Raw genomic sequence first — 21,578 nt, 5'->3', positions numbered from 1 at the left:
ATGTACATAACTGAGTGATGATGGTGGTGGTGGTTTAGTTGCTAAGTTGTTTCTGACTCTTGCGATCTCATAGACTATATCCTGCCATGCTCCTCTGTCCATGGAAGGATTTAAAAGTGCAAAAGAGTGGACAGTGAAGAAAAGATTAGCCTCACTTTACCCTGAGACCCTCAGACTTGGTCTCTTCCTAAAGGTATCTCCCATGTTTAGTTAATGTTTGTGCATCTTTTAGAATAGTGTCTGAATATAGTGAATCTTGTATAAGGATTAAAAAAAAAAAGAAGATAAATGTCCTCACAAAGATATTCTGTATGTATGCACGAATATATCTCCACTTTAAAAACATTAAGATTTAGTGAATTGCAGCTTAAAGAATTTTGACAAGTGTGTGTATATGACCACATCACAATTAAGATTTATAACATTACTGTTACCCCAGTTTCTTAATGCCATTTTATAGTAAATGTCTTTCCTTTTCCTCAGCTCCTGACAAACGCTGATCTGATTTCTGTCTCTACAGTTTTGCCTTTTCCAGAATGTTGAATAAATTGAATGGTATATTGTGTAGCCGTTTGTGTCAACCCTTAATTGTTGAGATTGATCCATGTTGTTGCATTTATCATGTTTATCATTTGTTATCATGTATCTTTTCTGTTTGTTATTGTTTTATTCTTTACCAACATTTAGGTTTTCAGTTTGAGGCTATTGTAAATAAAGTGGTTATGAACATTCATGTACAAATCTTGACTGTATATATTCTCTAATATAGCCTGTTAGGTACATATTCATATAATAGTGCACATGCCACTTTATTAGAAACTGAAGATGTTTTCCAGAGATGTTGTACCATTTTCATTTCCACAAGCAATGTTTGAGATTTCTGCTTACTCCACATCTTCTCTAGCTCTTGGTATTGTCAGTTTTTATAGTTTTGATGATGGTATTAGGTGTTTAATGTTGTTTTATTGGATTTCATTTCCATTTTCCCTAGTTAATAATGCTGACTAGTTCATCATATATTATTTACCACTCGTGTCTCTTTGAAGTATCTGTTCAGAATTTTTGTCTTTTAAAAAATTGGATGGTTTACTTTCTTATTATTGAGTTATAAAAGCTCTTTATATATTTTAGATGCCAGTGCCTTATCAGATAAAGGATTCTTGTCTCTCACCTTCTGTCTTCTCTTCTTCTTTTTTTACATATGTTGTCCAGTTGTCCAAACACCACTTGTTTAAAAGATTAATGCTTTTTCCATTGAGTTCGTTAGACCTTTGTTGAAAATGAGTTGACCACTTATGTGTGGATCTGTTTCTAGATTTTCTGTTTGTTAATCTGTATGTCTATTCTTCAACTGTACAACTGTATATAGAGTGTACCTTTTTTGGATAAGGTTTGAGATCAGATAAAGAACTTCATCTTTGTTCTACTTTTAAAAAATGGTTTTGGCTAATCTTTATATCTTCATAATAAATTTTTAAATCAATTTCTACCAAAAAAATATCCAGTTGGAATTTTTCTTTGGGATTATGTTGAATAGTACATAGATCATGTTTGCATTTATTAATATATCTTAAAAATATTGAGTCTTCCAACCTTTGAACAAGATCTTGATCTGTTTATTTAGGTTTTTTGAAATATATCCCAACAGTGTTTGTACTTTTTTATAGAAATATCTTCCACATTTTTTATGTTTATCCCTAAATGTTTCATGTTTGTGGGTCCTATTGGTAATGGCATTGGTTTTTAATTTCAGTTTCTAATTCTTCTTTTCTAGCATATAGAAATACAGTTGTTTTCATATATTGACTTTGCATCCTATGACCTTGCTGAACTGACTTACCTGTTAAAGTAGCTTATTTTGTAGATTTTTTGCAATTTTCTGCATTGATGATTGTGTTATCTGTTAATAAAGACAGTTTATTTTTTTCTTGCTAATTTGTATGCTTTTATTTACTTGTCTTGCTTTATTGCCTTGAGTGAAACATCCCATTCAGTGTTGAATAGAAAGTTGATTGTTGAAACAGAAAAACAGGTATCTTGACTTTGTTCCTGATCTTACAAGGAAATTGTTCAGTGTTTGCTATTATATACATGATGCTTGTAGGCTTTTTATACACGCTCTACATCAGCTTGATAGTTCCTAGTGTTCCTGCTTTGTTGAAAAGTCTCCCCACCGTAACTATCAGTGAATGTTGAATTTTGCTGAATGTTTTCTCCGCATCTGTTTGATACTTGCATGATTTTTCTGTTTAGTTTGTGGATATGGTGAATTTTTTTTTAATTGATGGATTTTTAAAATTTATGTGATACAGGTTTCCCCCACTATCTGAAAGTAAAGCAATTCCTGTGAAACCTTTTGTAAGCCAAAATGGCCTGATACAAAGAAGCAATTACCTTAGGACTCATCTTGCTAATGAATGGACAAAATAAATCCAGACAGAACACAGATTCTCACACACGGTTCAAAGCTGTGGTGACTGGATGCTGAGATACTGAGTATAGTTGCCACTCTCCCTGCTCCTGGTGTGTGCTGCCTCAGTAATGGCTAGCTGGGAAGTAAAACACTGAATGCTATTTTTTGTTTTTCCATAAAAGTGAAAATCCTCTTTGGATTTCTTTTAGTTAACAAAAACAGGTATTAGTGCATGCCTTTCATAAAAGCAAAGTGACATAAACTTTTGAAAAGTGTGAAATACCTGTATATACATACACAGCAAAAAATTACCATTTTAACCATTTTTAGGTGTACAATTCAGTGGCATTAAGTACATTTACATTGTTTTACAACTATCTCAACTATCCACTTCCAGAAAGTTTTCATCATCTGAAGTAGAAATACTGGTTTTAGTATCATTATCAGGGTAGTGCTAGACTCATATAGTAAGTTTGGAAGTATCTCCTTTTCTTTCATCATCTCAGAGAGTTTGGTATTCTTCCTTCATTAATCGTTGAGTAAAATTTACTGGTGGAGCCATCTGGGTTTATAATTTTTTTTGTAAGAAGGTTTTAAGTATAAATTGATGTAAAAATAGATATAAGACTACTCAGATTTCCTACTGTTGAGCGAGCTTTGGCAGTTTGAATCTTTCAAGGAGTCTGTCCATTTCCTCTGAGCTGAATTTAATGGTATAAAATTGTTCATAGGATTCCTTTGTTATTCTTTTAGTGGCTATAGCATCTATAATGATATTTTCTCTCTCATTTCTGATATTGATAATTGTTTCTTCTCTTTTTATATCCTGATGAATCTAGCTAGGGGTCTGTCAATTGTTTTTATCATATTCAAACAACAAGATTGTGATTTCATTGATTTTTTTCCCTGTTATTCTGTTTTCAGTTTTATTGATTTCTGTTCTTTATTTTATCCTTCCTTTATTTGCTTTGGGTTTAATTTTCTGTTCTTTTTCTAATTTTGTAAGCCAGAAGCTTAGGCTGTGGATCTGAGAATTTAGTGATATATATTTCTCTTTAAGTACTGGTTTAGCCCTGGCCCACAAATTTTGAGAAGTTGAGTTTTTACTTCATTTCATCAAAATGTGTTCTAATTTCCCTTTGGTTTCTTCATTCAAGTCCTATATTTCTTCTGATTTTGTTTACTTCTTTTATCAAGTGCTAATGTCACCAACTATAAATTTGAATTTGACTACTTTAAATTTTATCGGTTTTGTTTTATATACTTTGAAGCTATGTTGTTATATACATATACATTTAGGATTGTTATATCTTTTTGATGACTTTACAACTTTATTATTATGTGATTTTCTTTCCATCCCTGGTAATATTCCTTGTTCTAAATTCTTTTTGATATTAATAGTCACTTCAGTTTTATTTTTATTAGTGTTTGCATGGGGTATTTTCCCCCCACCATTTTATTTTTAGCCTATCAGTGTCTTTATGTTTAAATTGATTTCTTTTAGAAAGCATATAATTGAGTCTTGCTTTTAAAAATACCCTTTGACAATCTCTACCTTTAGTTGGGAGTGATCAGACCATTTGTACTTATTGTAGCTTTTGGTATGGTTGGATTTAAACGTTTCATTTTTCTAATTGTTTTCTATTTATTCCATTTATTCTTTGTTCACTTTTTTCTCTTTGACCTCTCATGTAGTCGTGCATTTTACTTACCTTTATATGTATAAAACCCATAATTCATTGTTACAAATTTCGCTTTATATAGTTAATTTTCTTTCTATGTGGTTAGAATCACAGAAAATACATTTACCCTCATTTTTACCATTTTCAATACTGTTCATTTGTTTAGATCCAGATTTCTTTCTGGTATTATACTCCTGTTTGTAGAACTTCCTTTAATACTACTTGTATTAGCAGGTCTGCTGGCAGTGATTTCTGTCAACTTTTGTTTGATGAGAAATTTATTTTGTATTCATTTTAGAAGTTACTTTTGTGTGGGTATAGGATTCTGAGTTTTTCTGTTTCTTTCAGCACTTTCAGAGATCTCATTCAATTGTCTTATGACTTGCATAGTCTTGTATGAAGTCTGCTGTGATTATCTTCTTTTTCATCTTGACATGCTTTGTTCCTCCCTCTAAAGGCCTTCAGAAATGTCCTTTTTTTATTAGTTCTTAGCAGTTTAACTGTGATGTATCTAAATTTGATTCTTTCCTTTCTTTCTCCTCTTCTTCCCTCTCCTCCTTCCTTTTCTTTTTTCCCTGTCTCTTCATTTTCATCCTCTTCCTCCTTCCTTTCTTCTCCTTTTTGTATTTTTTTCTGCTTAATGAATATGAATATATTGGATCTGTGATTTGTTGTTTTTTTTAATTTTTGTCAAATTCTCAGCTGTTATCTTTCTTTTCAGATATTTCTTCTTCCTTGTTTTCTCTCTCCTTGAGAGTTTACAGTATATATAACTGAAAATGCTGGGGAAAATGAAATGTTAATGAATTCTAAAAGACTGTGTGAGGGACAGCACAGCAGTTTAGAAAAATTAGACCATTAGTATTGTCTTATGGATCCAGGATTTTCTGTTCCTTTTTATTTTTCACTCCGTTTTTTTTGTGTGTGTGTCTCAGTTTGAGTAATTTCTATTAATTTATCTGTAATATTACTGACTTATTTCTTCAGGTGTGTCCATCTGTTAATAATGTTATCAATATTAATTTTCATCTGTGGTATTTTCCCCCTAGGATTTCCATATGCTTTTCTTATAAGGTTTCTGTTTTTCTAATGAAATTCTCCAAATATTCATGCATGTTGTCTGCCTTTTTCATTAGATCTTTTATCCTGTTAATCATAGATATTATAAAACTTATTTCTTAGAGTTCTAGCGCTTGGGTCATCTCTGGGCTCTGTTTTATTGACTTGTTTTCTTTTTAATTTTCATTTATTTATTTTTAATTGGAGGATAATTGCTTTACAATGTTGTATTTGTTTATGCTATATAACAACATGAATCAGCTATAAGTATACGTATATCTCCCCCCCACCACCACCCTTGAGCCTCCCTTTTATTGACTTCTTTATCATTTGACATATTTATTTTTGCAATTTTGGGTGTCTTATAATGTTTGAATGAACACTGGACATTGTGTATTGTGAAACAGTAAAGGCAGAGTTAAGTAGTACTTATGTTAAGAAACAGGCATGTCTCCCTTTCTGTCAGACTGTTAACATGGAGGGTGACATCAATCCAGTTGGTAATTAAGCTCATTTTGGGTGTTTTGTTTCCACAGTCACTATTAACTTCAGGTTCCTTTAGCTTTGGTTTGCCAGTGTCTTTGTTTTGTGTGGGGTGAGGTTTGGGGAAGATTTTCCTCAATATTTCTGCTCCATCCTCTGGTTTTATCAGTCCTCTCTTTGCTATGCCATGAGGTGAGGGATATCTCTATGCTCCATAGTCAATTGCTGTTGTTTGTTATTTGGTTGTAGGATTGTGTTGGGTATAGAAGCATAGCTCTTGATTTTCTTGTACAGCTTCATTCTCAAACTCTGTGTGCCTGAGTCTCAGAAGTGGGTTTTTCCCTAATGTTTCTACCTCCGTCTCCATGATAGCCAAATTTTACTTTTGAACTGGAGGTTGTCTTAGGTGCAGTGGAGTTTTCCAGCCCCTTCCCCAGCATTTTCAGAAATCTGCTTAATATTGGTGCAGGGATTTGCTCTCAAGGTTTTCACCTCCTTCTTTTTTTCCTAGGAGCAGGTAACTTTTGCTTCTAGTCTTTTTGCAGAAACAGTGAGTCCTTGCCTGAGCTTTTGGAGCAACAAAATTTCTTGCCTTATCTCAGAGGCAGACAGGATTTGTTTCTTCCTTTTCTCTTGTAGCTTGTGCTGTTTGCTTTGTGTAAAAGAAGAGTCTAGTGAGTGAAGTCGCTCAGTCGTATCTGACTCTTTACAACCCCATGGACTGTAGCCTACACCACTTCTCCATCCATGGGATTTTCCAAGCAAGAGTACTGGAATGGGTTGCCATTTCCTTCTCCAGAGGAGTGTGCAGATTTCTGAGCTGTTCTCTCTGCTTCACACCTGCACCACTGAGTGAGGCTCTTTGGTTCTCTGCTGTATCTCCAGTTGTCCTGACTTCCCAAAGGAAGCCCATAGAAAAGAACTTCTCTCTGGAGTTCCTAATTTTTCTAAACTGCTGTGCTGACCCTCACACAGTCTTTTAGAATTCATTAACATTTCATCTGCTTTCTTCTTACCAATATTTTTGATATTCATCTCTTTTTTCTTTGCCAATGTTGAAATATTTTGTGAGCTGAACCTCGCCTCAGAGGGCTTTGTCACTCTCTAGAATTCATGTCATCTGTTTGCTTTACAATCTCAGATCTCTGATGGGTTTGAGAAAAGTTATGATTTCTTACATTGTCTGAGTCATTGTTATATTTCTACATTCTAAGGAAGAGCAGAACACTCTTTACTTTTTAAAAAATACACTGTTCTTGCATCTTGTTTTTTTTTTTTCAATTACATGGGGTTTCGGTTACAACTTAGAGCTTGTTCCGCATCAAGATGTAACTGGCATGTGCTTCATTCTTTGTTATATTTGATTATTATATATTGTTCAAAGTAATACTCATATATGTATAACAAATCAAGACTTAGTCAAGATTAATGATATAAAGACTCAAGATTTATAATAAACCATGCTGTCCTGCCCTGGGACTGCCCATTTCTGTTACCTTTTTTATAGAGGCAACCACTTACTACCTGTTTTAGCTGTTCTGTTATTTTGTACTGTTAATAACTTACACTGCAGTTTCTTGATTTTTTTTCTTTTTAGATGTTATCTGGGTTCCTGCTTTGAAAACCAAAGAGTTAGTTTTCTTACTCAACATGTATAGTTTTCTGTGTCTCTCTAACTTATCCCTGTTACCCTCTGCCAAGTAAACGCTTCATGTACTGTTTAGTTTCTTTGTTTTTTCTTTGTTGGAGTTCTTTATCTTCCTCTTCTGTGTTGGATTATTTGTTTGATAGATCTGCTGAAGACCCAGTGTTTTGGTTCTTCTCTTCACGATTTCCCTGTTAAGTCCTTTTGCCTCTCTCTTGTTGAGTTGCCTGCTTTCTGGACAGTTTCCTTGTTCTTAATTTATTTTCTTGTGTTGATGGAGTACACACTTTCATCGTTTCCTGATAGAGAATGCATGATTAATATAGTTGTTTGAGACCTTGTAGTTCTGATATATCTTTCTATTTCCCCCGCACTTAATTGGTAGTTTTTCTGAGAGATAATTCTAGATAGGAAATATTTTTTCCACAGTTTTGAAGGCATTGTACCAATGTTTTCTACCTCTCAGCATTACTGTTGAAATTCCAAAGTCTTCAGATTCTTTAGCCAATTTATGAAACTTTTACATTTCCTCTCCCTCGTGATGCTTTTCTCACATCCTTTCTCGGAAGTTCTGAAATTTCTTGAGCGACTGACTGGATTTGTATATTCTTTGATAAATTGTTTTTGGGTGTTTGGGTTTTAATCCGGAAATTCGTGTACTTTAAAAGTGGAGAAACTTTTATATTTTTTCTCTGATGATTTCTTTCCTTCCATTTTTGCTGTTGGTTCTTGCTAGGATACCTGTTAGTCTAAAGAATGATTTTTTGCTTCTTTCTTTCTTCCTTTGTTTCTTTTCTGTTTCTCTTTTTGTTCTGTTTACTGGAGATTTCTTCAGTTTTGTCTTCCAGTCCTTCTTTGAAATATTTTCCTTTGGCTACTGTATTTTTTATTTCCCAGAGCTATTCTTCATTCTCAGAATATTCCTTTTTATAACCTCTTGTTCTTGTTTAATGGGTATAATACTTATGTCTCTCTGAGAGCTTTTTTTATTTTAATGATTTTTGAGGTTTTATTCTGCTCCCTGTGTTATGCTCACCATTCCTTGTGGATTGGGAGACTGATTATTGTCCCGGTGATGAAGGGAGCTGGGGATCTTACCTTCCAGGATGTACCTTTGGAACCCATCCCTCTTTTCAGTGTGGCGTATAGACCCATCCCACCCTCAGCTGTACCTGGTGTCCCTTTGGAACCCATCCCTCTTTTCAGTGTGGTGTATAGACCCACCCCACCCTCAGCTGTACCTGGTGTCCAGAGCCTCTTTGTTTTAGGCCTTTCTGAAGAGGCAACATTTTAGGAAATTTGTCTCCTTGGGGTCACAGAAGTGACCTGAAAGTTTCATAACATTTGAAAGACTTCCAAACAATCTTCCTATTTTCATACTCTTCCAGGATTCATCTTTAGAAGTACCAGGTGTGCTTCTGATTCCTGAGGCTTTCTGGGGTCCTGAAGCACAAATCAGTTTACTCTTTGTAAGCTCTTTGTTAGCTTCTAGCTCTGCAGGTGAGGTTTCAGCCGGCCCACACCTGCTAAGTTAGTTATAATTAATCTACTCTCCATGTTACAAATTTTGACTTTTCTCTTCTCTTGATTCCTTTCATATTCAGGGGAGGCTAGGGGCAGAGGGAAGGAGAGAGAGTTTATGGATTATTGGATTATCAATTTAGAGTTGTTTGGGGAGAGAGAAGAGATTACTCTTAATGTTTACTCTGTCATGTTAAAGCAGAAACCTTAGAAAAGCATTTTCATTAGAGTGTTGAGATAGAAATCAGATAACAGCAGGCTTGGGATTCAGTTGATGAAAAATCAGCCTTAGGGAATAAAACAATATTTAAATAACTTTGGTTATTAGTGGAAGGAGAGAAAAGGAGGAATGAAGTGCTAAATATATTATTACCAACTTCAACTGAGCCCTCAAATGCCTGAGGGTCTGTATTCTTCTAATCATTGAGCTCTTTCTTTCCTAGACTTTTTGCTTACTATGTACACTTTCCTTAGATTTATAACCTCCCTCCCTCCCGCAGCGCCCCCCTCTCTCTATGATCCTGTCTTGTGCTTCACAGAGAACATGTGTGTGGGAGTCTCGTCAGGCCTTCCCATCCATGTGTATCTGCATTTACACACGTTACCTTCTCTTCCACCCTTTCACAGTTGCAAGCTATTTGCTAGAAATGTAGTTTGTGTTTGGAGAAGGCAGTGGCACCCTACTCCAGTACTCCTGCCTGGAAAATCCCACGGACGGGAAGCCTGGTGGGCCGCAGTCCATGGGGTCACTAAGAGTCGGACATGACTGAGCAACTTCACTTTCATGCATTGGAGAAGGAAATGACAACCCACTCCAGTGTTCTTGCCTGGAGAATCCCAGGGACAGCAGAGCCTGGTGGGCTGCCGTCTATGGGGTCACAGAGTCGGACACAACTGAAGCGATTTAGCAGCAGCAGCAGCAGCATAATATAAAATACCGATTATAAAAATAAGTATGTCTCCCCCACCCCGAAGTACTTTATATCAATAATACCAGCTCCACAAAAAGAGAACATAACCAGTTAATGTCACTTATAATTTGATTAAAATACTACTTTAGAGTCTGAGCTCAGAGTGTATTTTTTTTTTAATTAAAATTTTTAATTTTTTTAAATTTTATTTTTAAACTTTACAATATTGTATTAGTTTTGCCAGATATCGAAATGAATCCGCCACAGGTATACACGTGTTCCCCATCCTGAACCCTCCTCCCTCCTCAGAGTGTATTTTACACTAAATGTTGACCAAATCATCTGGCAAAAGCCAGGATATTCCACATTTTGCTTCGAGTTAGGGTTTAGTTTTCAGTTTTTTGTACCTGTCATTAGCAGTATTCAGTGACCCTTATCATGACGTTTCCGGAACAGACATAATAATATTTCTATCATTAATTTAACTTCAGAAGTGATAAAAAATCTCTTTTAGTTACTTTAGCACTTGCGATGATTATTGTTTACTGTTTGAAAACAAATTATTTACTTCTTCACCACCTTGATAGTGCCCACGTTATACATAATATATATACTAAATATTATGCTAAATACAGGGCTTTCTTGATGATGTAAATTATAAATTTAAATAGATAAAATCAGGAGGCATAAGAAACAGATATGAATGTAGAAAAGGGATAGATGTTATAGTTCTTGTTAGTAATTCTTGTGTCCGTGGTCCTGGGGTCAGCAGTGGAGAGGATGAACAGAATAACCTGTACCCTTTTTTTATTAATTAGGATTAACTTTTTTTTTGAATTTACATTTCTTTCCTGAATTTAAACAATTGGTTTAATTTTTCAGACAGGGGAAAACAAAGGATGGAGTGGTCCAAAGGCTGGGTTTCCTGAACCAACAAATAACAGTAAGTTTCTACCTTTATATTAGCTACACTTGGTGTTCGTCAGTGGTTCCATGACATGTCCCTCACTGGGAATTTACTGGGTCTGAGATGCTATGCTAAGTGTTTTGAAGGATGCAGGAAGTTGTGGTGTTTGCTTTCCTGCAACTGACAGAAGACACAGCAACTTATATCTTTAACATGGTTAAGTCATTGCAGACAGAAAACCATTTTATCCATAAAGTGATGATGTTGTTTTTTTTAAAGTTGTTTTTATTGTGACATTATCACAGTAGAAAAAAATCAAGAAAGAGAAACAGTTATCTACCAGTCCAATGTAACCCAGCATTAACTGTATTCACAGTTCTACTTTTTTAGGTACACACACAGATACTTTAACATAATTAGAATATAGACAAAAATTTGTAGTGTGTTTTCATTTAACACTGTAGTACACATTTTTTAGGTTGTGCTGAGTCATTAGAATTTTTGGTATTTTATTAAAGTTACTAATTGAAATATCAGAAATGTAAGGATAAAATTGCTCACAATTTTATTCCAAATAATAGTATATCATCATCTAAAAATCCACTTCATTTCTGAAGTGGGAGAAGGGAGCTATGGTGATAGCTCCCTTCCTGGAGTGAATCCTCTAACTAAATACTTCTAAGTAGTTAATGGGAAGATGAAAGGGTCTTCCTGAGTCTTTGGGACCTTGATTGTTTTCAGCTCAAAATAATCTACATATCACAGAGAAACATTTTAGGATGGCAGGCAAATTTTGCTCACCTAAGATAATTCCCAGTGTTTGGAACATCCTCCTGGTTGCTAGATAGTATGCTGCCTGATTCATGAATCATCGAATAAAGCCAATTCGTTCTTCAAAAACATTTTAAAAGAATAAAAATAAAAATCCACTTCAGGTATTTCTGTTTTCAAAGGTACATGATCAAGCTGTTACACATTGAAAGTGTAGACATTTTTAACTTCCTCCCCGCCTCCCCAAAAGCATCTGTTTTCACTGAAGTGACCATTTAACTGTAAATCAATAAAATGAAACAGCCAGCCAGTGAAGACCCTGACAAAGTGAAGTCCCCAGTAAAGTTGGATCTCTCTCATCTCTAACCCCAGTTCTCTTCCTGATAACCTTCAGAAGCAGAACTAGCTTAAATACGTAAATTGTTGTCACGAAGAGTATATTCTTTCATATTAGTAGCTCATCTTTTGATGTATAATGAAATTTGTTACAATTCTTATCAGAGCCTGCTTATGAGAATTGAATTCTTGGATTATCAAAACTAGCCTCTTGAAAAAACTGTTTCATTGAGGCAGTGGTATTCATGAATTATTTTCTGGGAATAATTTCAATAATTCAGTATGAGTCTGGGCCTTTTGTCTGTGTATGTAAGGATGTTGAATGTGATAGGCTCAGCACATTGCCCGAAGGAAAAATGGAATCAGTTCAGGATTCTCAGAGAGTTTTTAATTCCTTTGTTGTTTGAATATAGAGGATTGAATTTACTTGGGCTTCCCTGGTGGCTTAGACAGTAAAGAATCTGCCTGCAGTGTGGGAGACCTGGGTTCGATCCCTGGGTTGGGAAGATCCCCTGGAGGAGGGCTTGGCAACCCACTCCAGTATTCTTGCCTGGAGAATCCCATGAACAGAGGAGCCTAGCGGGCTACAGTCCATGGGGTTGCAAAGAGTTGGACATGACTGAGTGACTAAGCACAGCATATAGTTATTTGGTCAAGGAAAGTGAGAAACATTCAGTTGATTTCAGTTTTATGTAAAGTACTTAGCACAGGAGCTATTTCTTAGCAAACACATAATGAATGTTAGTTTTCTTCCATGCCTTCTTCCCCCCCACCCCTGTTTTTTTAATAAAAATTCTATAAATTTGTGTAGGTTTGCCAAAAATGTCATTCTTAAACTTCTTATCTCAGATTTTTCTGCATGTACACGTGACCAAAGAATATGTATGGTTTGTATTTGAATGATTACTTTTGACATTAGATTTTTTTTCAGAGAACATAAACATTACGTATTTAAATATGGAAGTCAGATAGTTGTTAATTTGGTAGTTTTAACATGAAAGCACATTATAGGTGACCTGAAGCCTCCATCACTAAACAGTGGTATTTTGACCCTCATCCTTACGTCTGTTGATTTTTTTTTTTTTTTTAACTTTCTGAGGGATTTGGAGCTCCTTTGCAATTAGGGGAAGAAATATCACAAAAAGGCCAGGGAGTTTCACTGATGAGAAATGTATAAGAATGTCTAAAAGATTTGCTTTAAACATAATGTTGGAAATGATAAGCTGTTTGAAGCATCCTTAAAATTTAACCAAATGTTAGCACTTTAGGACTTTCTCTGGTCTCCAGTAGTTCAAAATCTGAAAGAAGAATGCTCCCTGGCCCCTTCCCAATATTGTGGAGGTGAGAAAGCTGATACAGAGGTTCTCTGAGTGGGCCCTGCCCAGGTTACCACAGACAGCGAGGGCAGTCCAGCTCTGACAGTCAACTGTCTCTCTTCTCCTCAGAGAAGTGTAGTGAAACCCCTGGGTTCTGTGTAGTGGAACCCCTGAGTCCTCTGGAGCCAGCTCCTAGCTACTTTAAATACAAGAAAAAGTAGATCACTATGATGACTCCATCACCTAAAAAGTAATTTAAATTCACATAGTATGATAGCTTTTAGGTTAAAGTCTCTTCTACTTAATCAGTTCCTTAAGTTTGAAATTCTGCCCTAGGTGTTTCCTGTCCTGTGAACAATATGTGTCTTAGTGTTTTGCAGGCAGAAGTTAGAGCAGGGGTTGCTCAGGATGGTACGTGAGGGGCAGACAAGAGTTTGAGACTGCCTGAGCTGCCTGCCTCACTGCCCGCCTCACTGCCCGCCTCACTGCCCGCCTCACTGCCATATTGTATGACCTTGAGCAACTCAGTTTATATCTTGTTGTTCAATGTGCTCTGTTACGAGTTACACATATCACTTTATAATGTTAAGTGTCTTTGATTTTCTAAACTTGACTAATAACCCTTGAATAACATCTAAAAAGGTAACATTACTTTGTAAACAACAAAATGTCATAAAGTGACTCTCTTCATTGTTTTCTTGGCTAAACTTTACTTCACAAATTGTAGTTAAAAGGAACAAAATTTTAACCACTCATTATGTGGATAAATACTATGAAATTAACTTGAAGCTATAGTATACAAAAATTAAGAGAATGCAGAATTGTAAAGGGTAAAGAAGACAATTTTAGCCTGCTGCAGTTAGCACCCAACTGTCTGCTGCTGCTGCTGCTGCTAAGTCACTTCAGTCGTGTCTGACTCTGAGACCCCATAGATGGCAGCCCACCAGGCTCCCCCGTCCCTGGGATTCTCCAGGCAAGAACACTGGAGTGGGTTGCCATTTCCTTCTCCAATGCATGAAAGTGAAAAGTGAAAGTGAAGTCGCTCAGTCGTGTCTGACTCTAGCGACCCCATTGACTGCAGCCTACCAGGCTCCTCCGTCCACGGGATTTTCCAGGCAAGTGTATTGGAGTGGGGTGCCATTGCCTTCTCCGGCGCCTAACTGTAGGTAGACAAAAAAAAGTTAATGTACATGTGCATTTAATATTTGAAGTGGGAGATATTTTTTTTAAAAGATTACAGTCATAAGAAACTGCTAACAAGTACAGCTAAGAAATAGTTTAAATGGTTTTGCAAGTGATTGTGATTGCATAGCCAGGTTCCTGGCTTGATTGGCTGCAGATTTAAAATATGGACCTAATTTTTACATCCTTCCCAGGCTTTCTTCATTGTCCTGAGTTGCAGAACGTAGACCATTCTAAGTGTATTTTCACCTTGTGAATCACTGTCATAGTCATGTCAAAGTGTAAGAACACATAATTCTGTAATGTGAGGTTTGTGTTAAATTTAGCATGGGGGCAATTTTATGCTTGGCATGCACATAAAAAGCTAGATTTTTACAGATGAATGACTAGCAAGTTTTTTAAAAGATCATGTGTTTTAAAGACTTACTGATGGCTCATGGAAAATTTTGTAAAATACTTAGATACAGTTCAGTTGATAAAATCTTTTTTTTAAATTCACATTCCATGTTTCTTATTAATACAGGATTTTACTTAAAAGCAGGTTCATTGTTTCTTAAAGGTAAACTCCAGCTTAATTCAGAATTGGACTCAGCTCAAAGGTATTCACTGGTATGTGCCGAATCCACCCACTAAAACATTATTTGGAGGCATTTTTCACATAAATATTTTTCCGTTAACCTTTTAAAAAGTTTTATTTAGCCCCTGTGAAATATGCTGACTCTTCTAGGTTCATTAGAGATGACCCAAGACAAATACTTTTGGGATGGGAAAGAATTCTTATTAACCTTTGCAGTATTGAAGTTGACTTACCAAAATTTTGTCACTTTTGTGTTATGCTTAAGACACTTCACTCATGTCCATTTCTGTGCCTGCCAGGCTCCTCTGTCCATGGGATTCTCCAGGCAAGAATATACAGTTCCCTTTGGGGCCTTCCATAATAGAAGCTTCTTTGTAATGAGACAGTTAAATTACTTGGAGCCAAAACGATTTAAATATAAAGCCAAGTGATTCAACTTAATTATTTACTTGAACATAAATACTGTGTTGGAAATCTAAGAGTATAGCTTACTTGTGGCAATCTTATTTCTTTTTTCTTCTTCCAGTTTTATTGTTATAATTGACATATAACACTGTATAACTTTAAGGTGTACAGCATAATGATTGACTTGCCTCATGAAATGATCATCACAATAAGTAATGTTGGTGACTGCTTTCTAGTCGTGGTGTGCAGGCTTCTCATTGCGGTGGCTTCTCTTGTTTGTGGAGCATGGGCTCTAGAGCACAGGCTCAGTAGTTGTGGCACACAGGCTTTGTTGCCCCATGGCCTGTGAGATCTTCCTGGACCAGAAATAGAACCCATGTCTTCTGTATTTGCAGGCAGATTCTTAACCACGAAGGAAGTCTCAATTCATTGGTATTTCGATTAGGGGTATGAGAGAGTGTTAAACTTATCTGTTTAAGGCATACCAGTTGAGTTAATAATCAAATGCCTATTTATTTAAGGAAAAATAACCTGAAACTGGAAGGAAAGTCTTTAATCAGATTAACACAGTATATTTTTCTGAAATATTCTCAAGAAAGATCGAATGAATTTAAATTTTCGTGATTTAAAAAACTTGCTTGACTTACATTTTTACATGCAAAACAATTTCAGATACATGTTTTTTGAAAAAAGGAAACCATATGCACAATTTAAGGCTGCATCCCTTGATTACAGGATGACAGTGTTCTTAAGCATAAGAGCAGAGAATGAAATCATAAGAAAGGTATGGATTTAGATATATGAAAACCAAAAATGAATTCAAGGAACAACATAAGAAGGTAAAAAGTCAAATGATAGAAGGCATAACTTGCATCCTATATAGCCACAGGTAAAAATACACAAAGGACACTTAGAGATTGATAAACTGGTGGCTCAGTAGTAAAGAATCTGCCTTCAATGCAGGGGACACTGGTTCAGTCCCTGGGTCAGGAAGATCCTCTGGAGGAGAGAGTGGCAACCCACTCCGGTATTCTTGCCTGGGAAAGCCCGTGGACAGAGGAACCTGGCAGGCTGCAGTCCAAAGAGTCGCAAAAGAGCTGGACACACCTAGCTGCTGAACAGCAATAGAAAAATGCCCAAAGAACTTAGGGAGCCATTTAAAAAGAACAGAAATTAAATAATGAAATTGTTCAGCAATCAGGAAAGTCCAGTTTAGAAGTAAATGTTCCATAATTTCTGATCCATATAATTGACGAGAGTTAAAAAATGATTATTCCAACCATTGAAGCAACAAGCACTCACCAGCTGTTAGAGGATCGTGAATTAGCTGTGCCTTTCTGAAGAAGTAAGAATACAAAGCTTAGGCCCACTTTTTCTTATAACTTAACTAAAAGATATGGAAAAATATAAGAGAATTTTTTTCTGTAATAAACATACCCTGGTTTATAATCAGAAAAAAAATTGAAGTATATTTATAACACTCACAGATGTACAAACTTTGGCCTGAATTGCACAATCTGTTTGAATTTAAACAAATGATATATATACTAAATAGCTAGGGAGGTAGTTATCTGAATACCTAAGGCTCTCCACTTGAGCCTTTTATGACTTTTTTTTTAAGAAGAGAAAATGAGTAGTTTTCTAAAGTTTGAATGCAATTTCAGTTTCTGAAATGTGTTTTGGAAATGTGAAATATGTGCTCTGTATTCTCAGAGGCCTATGGGGATCAAAGGTGTTTGGAACTAGGATTTTTCCAACTGAAAAAGAGCAGAGCAGTGACACACAGATGAAAGTCTCCCAGACTGAAAGTTGAGGTATTAAGAACTACAGTGTTGATTTTCTCTGTTATCAGAGAAACTCTACAATAAACATAGGAGAAAATAAGAGTAGTAAGTACTCATTCATCAGCATGTCTAGAAAGATGGAGGTTTATAAACTCCCAGATAATATATTGTAATTTTCCAAGAGATGTTAAACTGTGTGTTATTTTTAAAGAAAAAATATAGGTAATGCTTGCTATATAGTAAATTTAACACAAATAAGTTATGACACATGATAATAAACACTTGAGATTCCTACCACTCTATTTGAGACCCACAATGTTGCCAGTGTCGTTACCTTCTTTCACGTCTCTTGGCTGGCTTGCCTTTTCCCACGTGAGGTCACTGCTCGCTCTGGATTTTACATATAGTCCTCCCAACTTGTTAAGTATGTGTCTTTAACAGTATTTGTTTAGTTTGCTTTTTTAAACTTTAGGGAAAAAATGACATTATGTTGTATACTTTCTGGAACTTTGTTTTCCCACTTCAAATTGTGATTTAAGACTTTGGTTAACATATGGTTATTCCATCCACTGTGCCACTGTGCGCATATTCTGTAATTGATTTATCCTCCTGTTAAGCCACTGAGGTTATTTGCAAGATTCTGTTATTATAAACAGCATCACTGTAAACATTTTTGACCATGTCTCCTGGTACACTTGTGTAAGAGTTTCTGGGAACACACCTTGGAGTGGTATCTGTGTATAACTGGGTATGTGTAAATTCAGATTTACAGGAAACACTGGTTGTTTTATAGAAGAAGAACTGGAGTGCCCTTCAAAATATCTAGTAGAAATAGAAACATTTTAAACTCACTTTTATACCTTTGACTTCATTTTGATGATGTTTTAGTTGGATTAGTTCAAATTTAGTTCAAATTCTATTCTATCATTGTTAGTCTCTCAGTTGTGTGCTACTCTTTGCAACCCCATGGACTGTAGCCCGCCAGACTCCTCTATCCATGGAATTCTCCAGGCAAGAATACTAGAGTGGGTACCCATTCCCTTCTCCAGGGGATCTTCCCAACCCAGGGATTGAACCTGGGTCTCCTGCATTGCAGGTGGATTCTTTACCATCTGAGCCACCAGGGAAGCTGTACTATATAAGAGTAAAATAATTAAGACTATATCATTAATCTTATTTATTTTACTCTTCTATTGTTACTTAGTCTTTTGAATGGATAAAAATTTTAAGTGCAAAAAAGGTCAGAAATCTCCCTTTTGTCCTCTTTGGCGCAATTTCCACCCTGTCTCTCAAACAAGTAACTTTTGATTAGTTTCTTATATATTACTCCAGAATCTTTTTATACATATAGAAGCAAATTCAAATATGGATAAAATAATACATACCTTTATTTAATATGTTTTCTAGACACACTCTTCTACAATTTTCTTTTCATTCAGTGATATGTCCCAAAGATCCTTCCAAATTGATTATATGTAGGACTTTAGTCTTATTGAACTAGTTTTGAACTGACGGGCATTGGGATTGTTTACTTCCCAGGCATCTCAGTGGTAAAGAATCTGCCTGCCCAGCAAGCAACTTAGGTTCGATCCCTGGGTTGGGAAGATCACCTGGAGAAGGGACCAGTTACACACTCCAGTATTCTGGCATGGAGAATTCCATGGACTATATAGTCCAGTGACCAGGGAAATTGCTCAGTCGTGTCTGACTCTTTGCGATCCCATGGACTGTAGCCTACTAGGCTCCTCCATTCATGGAATTTTTCTAGGCAAGAGTACTGGAGTGGGTTGTCATTTCCTTCTCCAGGGGATTTTCCCAACCCAGGGATCGAACGCAAGTCTGCCACGTTGCAGGGAGGTGCTTTCAGTTCAGTTCAGTTCAGTCGCTCAGTTGTGTCCGACTCTGCGACCCCATGAACTGCAGCACGCCAGGCCTCCCTGTCCATCACCAACTCCCGGAGTCCACCCAAACCCATGTCCATTGAGTTGGTGATGCCATCCAACCATCTCATCTTCTGTCATCCCCTTCTCCTTCTGTCCTCAATCTTTCCCAGCAGCAGGGTCTTTTCAAATGATTCAGCTCTTCACATCAGGTGGCCAAAGTATTGGAGTTTTAGCTTCAACATCAGTCCTTCCAGTGAACACCCAGGACTGATCTCCTTTATGATGGACTGGTTGGATCTCCTTGCAGTCCAAGGGACTCTCAAGAGTCTTCTCCAACACTACAGTTCAAAAGCATCAATTCTTCAGCGCTCAGCTTTCTTTATAGTCCAACTCTCACATCCATACATGACCACTGGAAAAACCATAGCCTTAACTAGAAGGACCTTTGTTGGCAAAGTAATGTCTCTGCTTTTCAATATGCTGTCTAGGTTGGTCATAACTTTCCTTCCAGGGAGTAAGCGTCTTTTAATTTCATGGCTGCAATCACCATCTGCAGTGATTTACTGTCTGAGCTACCAGGGAAGCCCACTGTATAGTCCATTGGGTCGCAAAGAGTTGTACACGATTGAGTGACTTTCACTTCACTGTATTTTTATATCATAAATAATCCTGTTGCATAAAACCTCATACCCACATCCATTTACATGTTTGCTAGTGTTTTGGATAAATTCTCACAAGTGGAAATAGTAAGTCAAAGAATACATGCACTTATAATTTTGATAAACATCGCCAGATTATGCTCAATAGAGATTTCCCTGTTTACATTCCTACCAGCAGTGTATGGGATTTCCTGTTTCCCCACAGCTTCAGTAAGCATGTGCTCTCAAACTTCTGGATACTTGCCAATCTGATAGCTGAACTATGTTATTCAGCGTAGTTTTATTTTGCATTTCTCCCATTGAGAGTAGGATTGAGTATATCTTTTGTACATTTATGAGCCATTTCGACACTTTTTTTTGTTTCTAAACTAGTTTATGTCAGTGATATGGTTATATCTGTTGCTCATTTTAAAATTAGTTTGTTGGTCTTTTTTTCCCCCTTACTTGAAAAGAGCATGTGTGTGTGCCTTTATGATATGAATTGCCAATATTTTTCTTGGTCTCTTTATTTATGGTGGAATTTTCTTTTAAATTTTGGTTTTCTTTTTAATGTATTTGAATGGCCTTTATTTTATGATCTTTTATAGCATTTGTAATCTTAGCATAGTTAATAATGCCTGCTCCATTCTGAGATTATAAAAAATTCTTTAATTGCCTTCTGGAAATTCTGTAGTTTTTTTTTTTTCTCTTTTTTGTCCTTAAATCTTTGATACCTCTGGGATTTATGCTAAGAGTATGGATTCAGCTTTCATCCCCGTTGCATTGACATGACTGTTGTATACTAAGATTCTTGTGTGTATGTGGTTTTATTCTGCACTTTCTGTTGTCTTCTGTTCATTTGACCATGGTGTATGTGCATGTTCTCAGTTGTGGCCGACTCTTTGCGACCCCATTAACTATATAGTCAGCCAGGCTCCTCTGCCTGTGGGATAGTCCAGGCATATCCTGAATACTGGAGTCCAAGAACCCATAGTCCAAGAATACTGGAGTGGGTTGCCATTTCTTTCTCCAGAGGATCTTCCCAACCCAGGGACAAACTCGTATCTTCTGCATTGGCAGGCGGATTCTTTACCACTGAACCTCCTGGAAAGCCCTCATTTATCTATGCACCAGTTTTAATCATTATTTTAAAAGAGTAAACTTAACTCCATTACTCTTGCCTGGAAAATCCCATGGACGGAACAGCCTGGTAGGCTGCAGTCCATGGGGTCACGAAGAGTCGGACACGACTGAGCGACTTCACTTTCACTTTTCACTTTCATGCATTGGAGAAGGAAATGGCAACCCACTCCAGTGTTCTTGCCTGGAGAGTCCCAGGGACGGGGGAGCCTGGTGGGCTGCCGTCTCTGGGGTCGCACAGAGTCGGACACGACTGGAGCAACTTAGCAGCAGCAAACTTAAACTTTGTTTAAAACATATGTGAATGAAGGTATGTTTGGTCTGTGTTCTTTTCTGCACATACTACATGGAGTATAAATAATTGAAAAGATAAAAATCCCCTTGATAAGAAATGAGAGGAGTGTGGCTAGTCACGTTATCAATTAAGAGCACTGAAAGAGGCGGCAGGGGACTGTATGGTTGAAGGCAGTTAGGGTCTGGAAAGGCAGCGGTGATGTCTCCCTAAAACCTCTTTGTGTAATGGGTGTAACATTCATTCATTCCTTCAGAAGGTATTTATAGACTACATTGTAGTATTTTGGGGCTTCTCCAGTGGCTCAGTGGTAAAGAATCTGCCTGCAGTGCAGGAGATGCAGGAGACCTGGGTTTGATCCCCGGGTCAGGAAGTTCCCCTGAGTAGGAAATGGCAACCCACTCCAGTATTTTTGCTCAGAAAATCCCATGGACAGAGGAGCCTGGCGGGCTACAGTCCATAGAGTGGCAAAGAGTTCGACACAACTGAAGTGACTGAGCATGCATGCATGTACTGGTTTTGGTATTATTGCTGATTTTAATGAAGTTTTTAAAAGTTGAAACTGCTAAAAAAAAAAAAGTTGAAACTGCTTTTTGAGAAGCTACTCAGTCTGTAAGATAAACAGGGTTAACT

General features: G+C 36.6%; 1 protein-coding gene across 16 annotated transcripts in view; it reads left to right on the top strand.

The window, feature by feature from the left end:
- The window catches only part of STAU2 (staufen double-stranded RNA binding protein 2), a 303,753-nt gene that overhangs the window by 127,488 nt on the left and 154,687 nt on the right, over nt 1-21,578 (top strand). For all 16 annotated transcript variants that reach the window (XM_027561188.1, XM_027561190.1, XM_027561200.1 and 13 more), the window contains one exon: nt 10,597-10,657. In XM_027561188.1, coding sequence (XP_027416989.1) covers nt 10,597-10,657 — 61 coding nt within the window. The remainder of the gene's footprint in view (nt 1-10,596; nt 10,658-21,578) is intronic.

The sequence above is a fragment of the Bos indicus x Bos taurus genome, chromosome 14 (genome assembly GCF_003369695.1).
Source record: "Bos indicus x Bos taurus breed Angus x Brahman F1 hybrid chromosome 14, Bos_hybrid_MaternalHap_v2.0, whole genome shotgun sequence".
NCBI lineage: Eukaryota > Metazoa > Chordata > Mammalia > Artiodactyla > Bovidae > Bos > Bos indicus x Bos taurus.
Note: the sequence above shows the minus strand (reverse complement) of the source record. Positions and strands in the feature narration are given on the sequence as shown.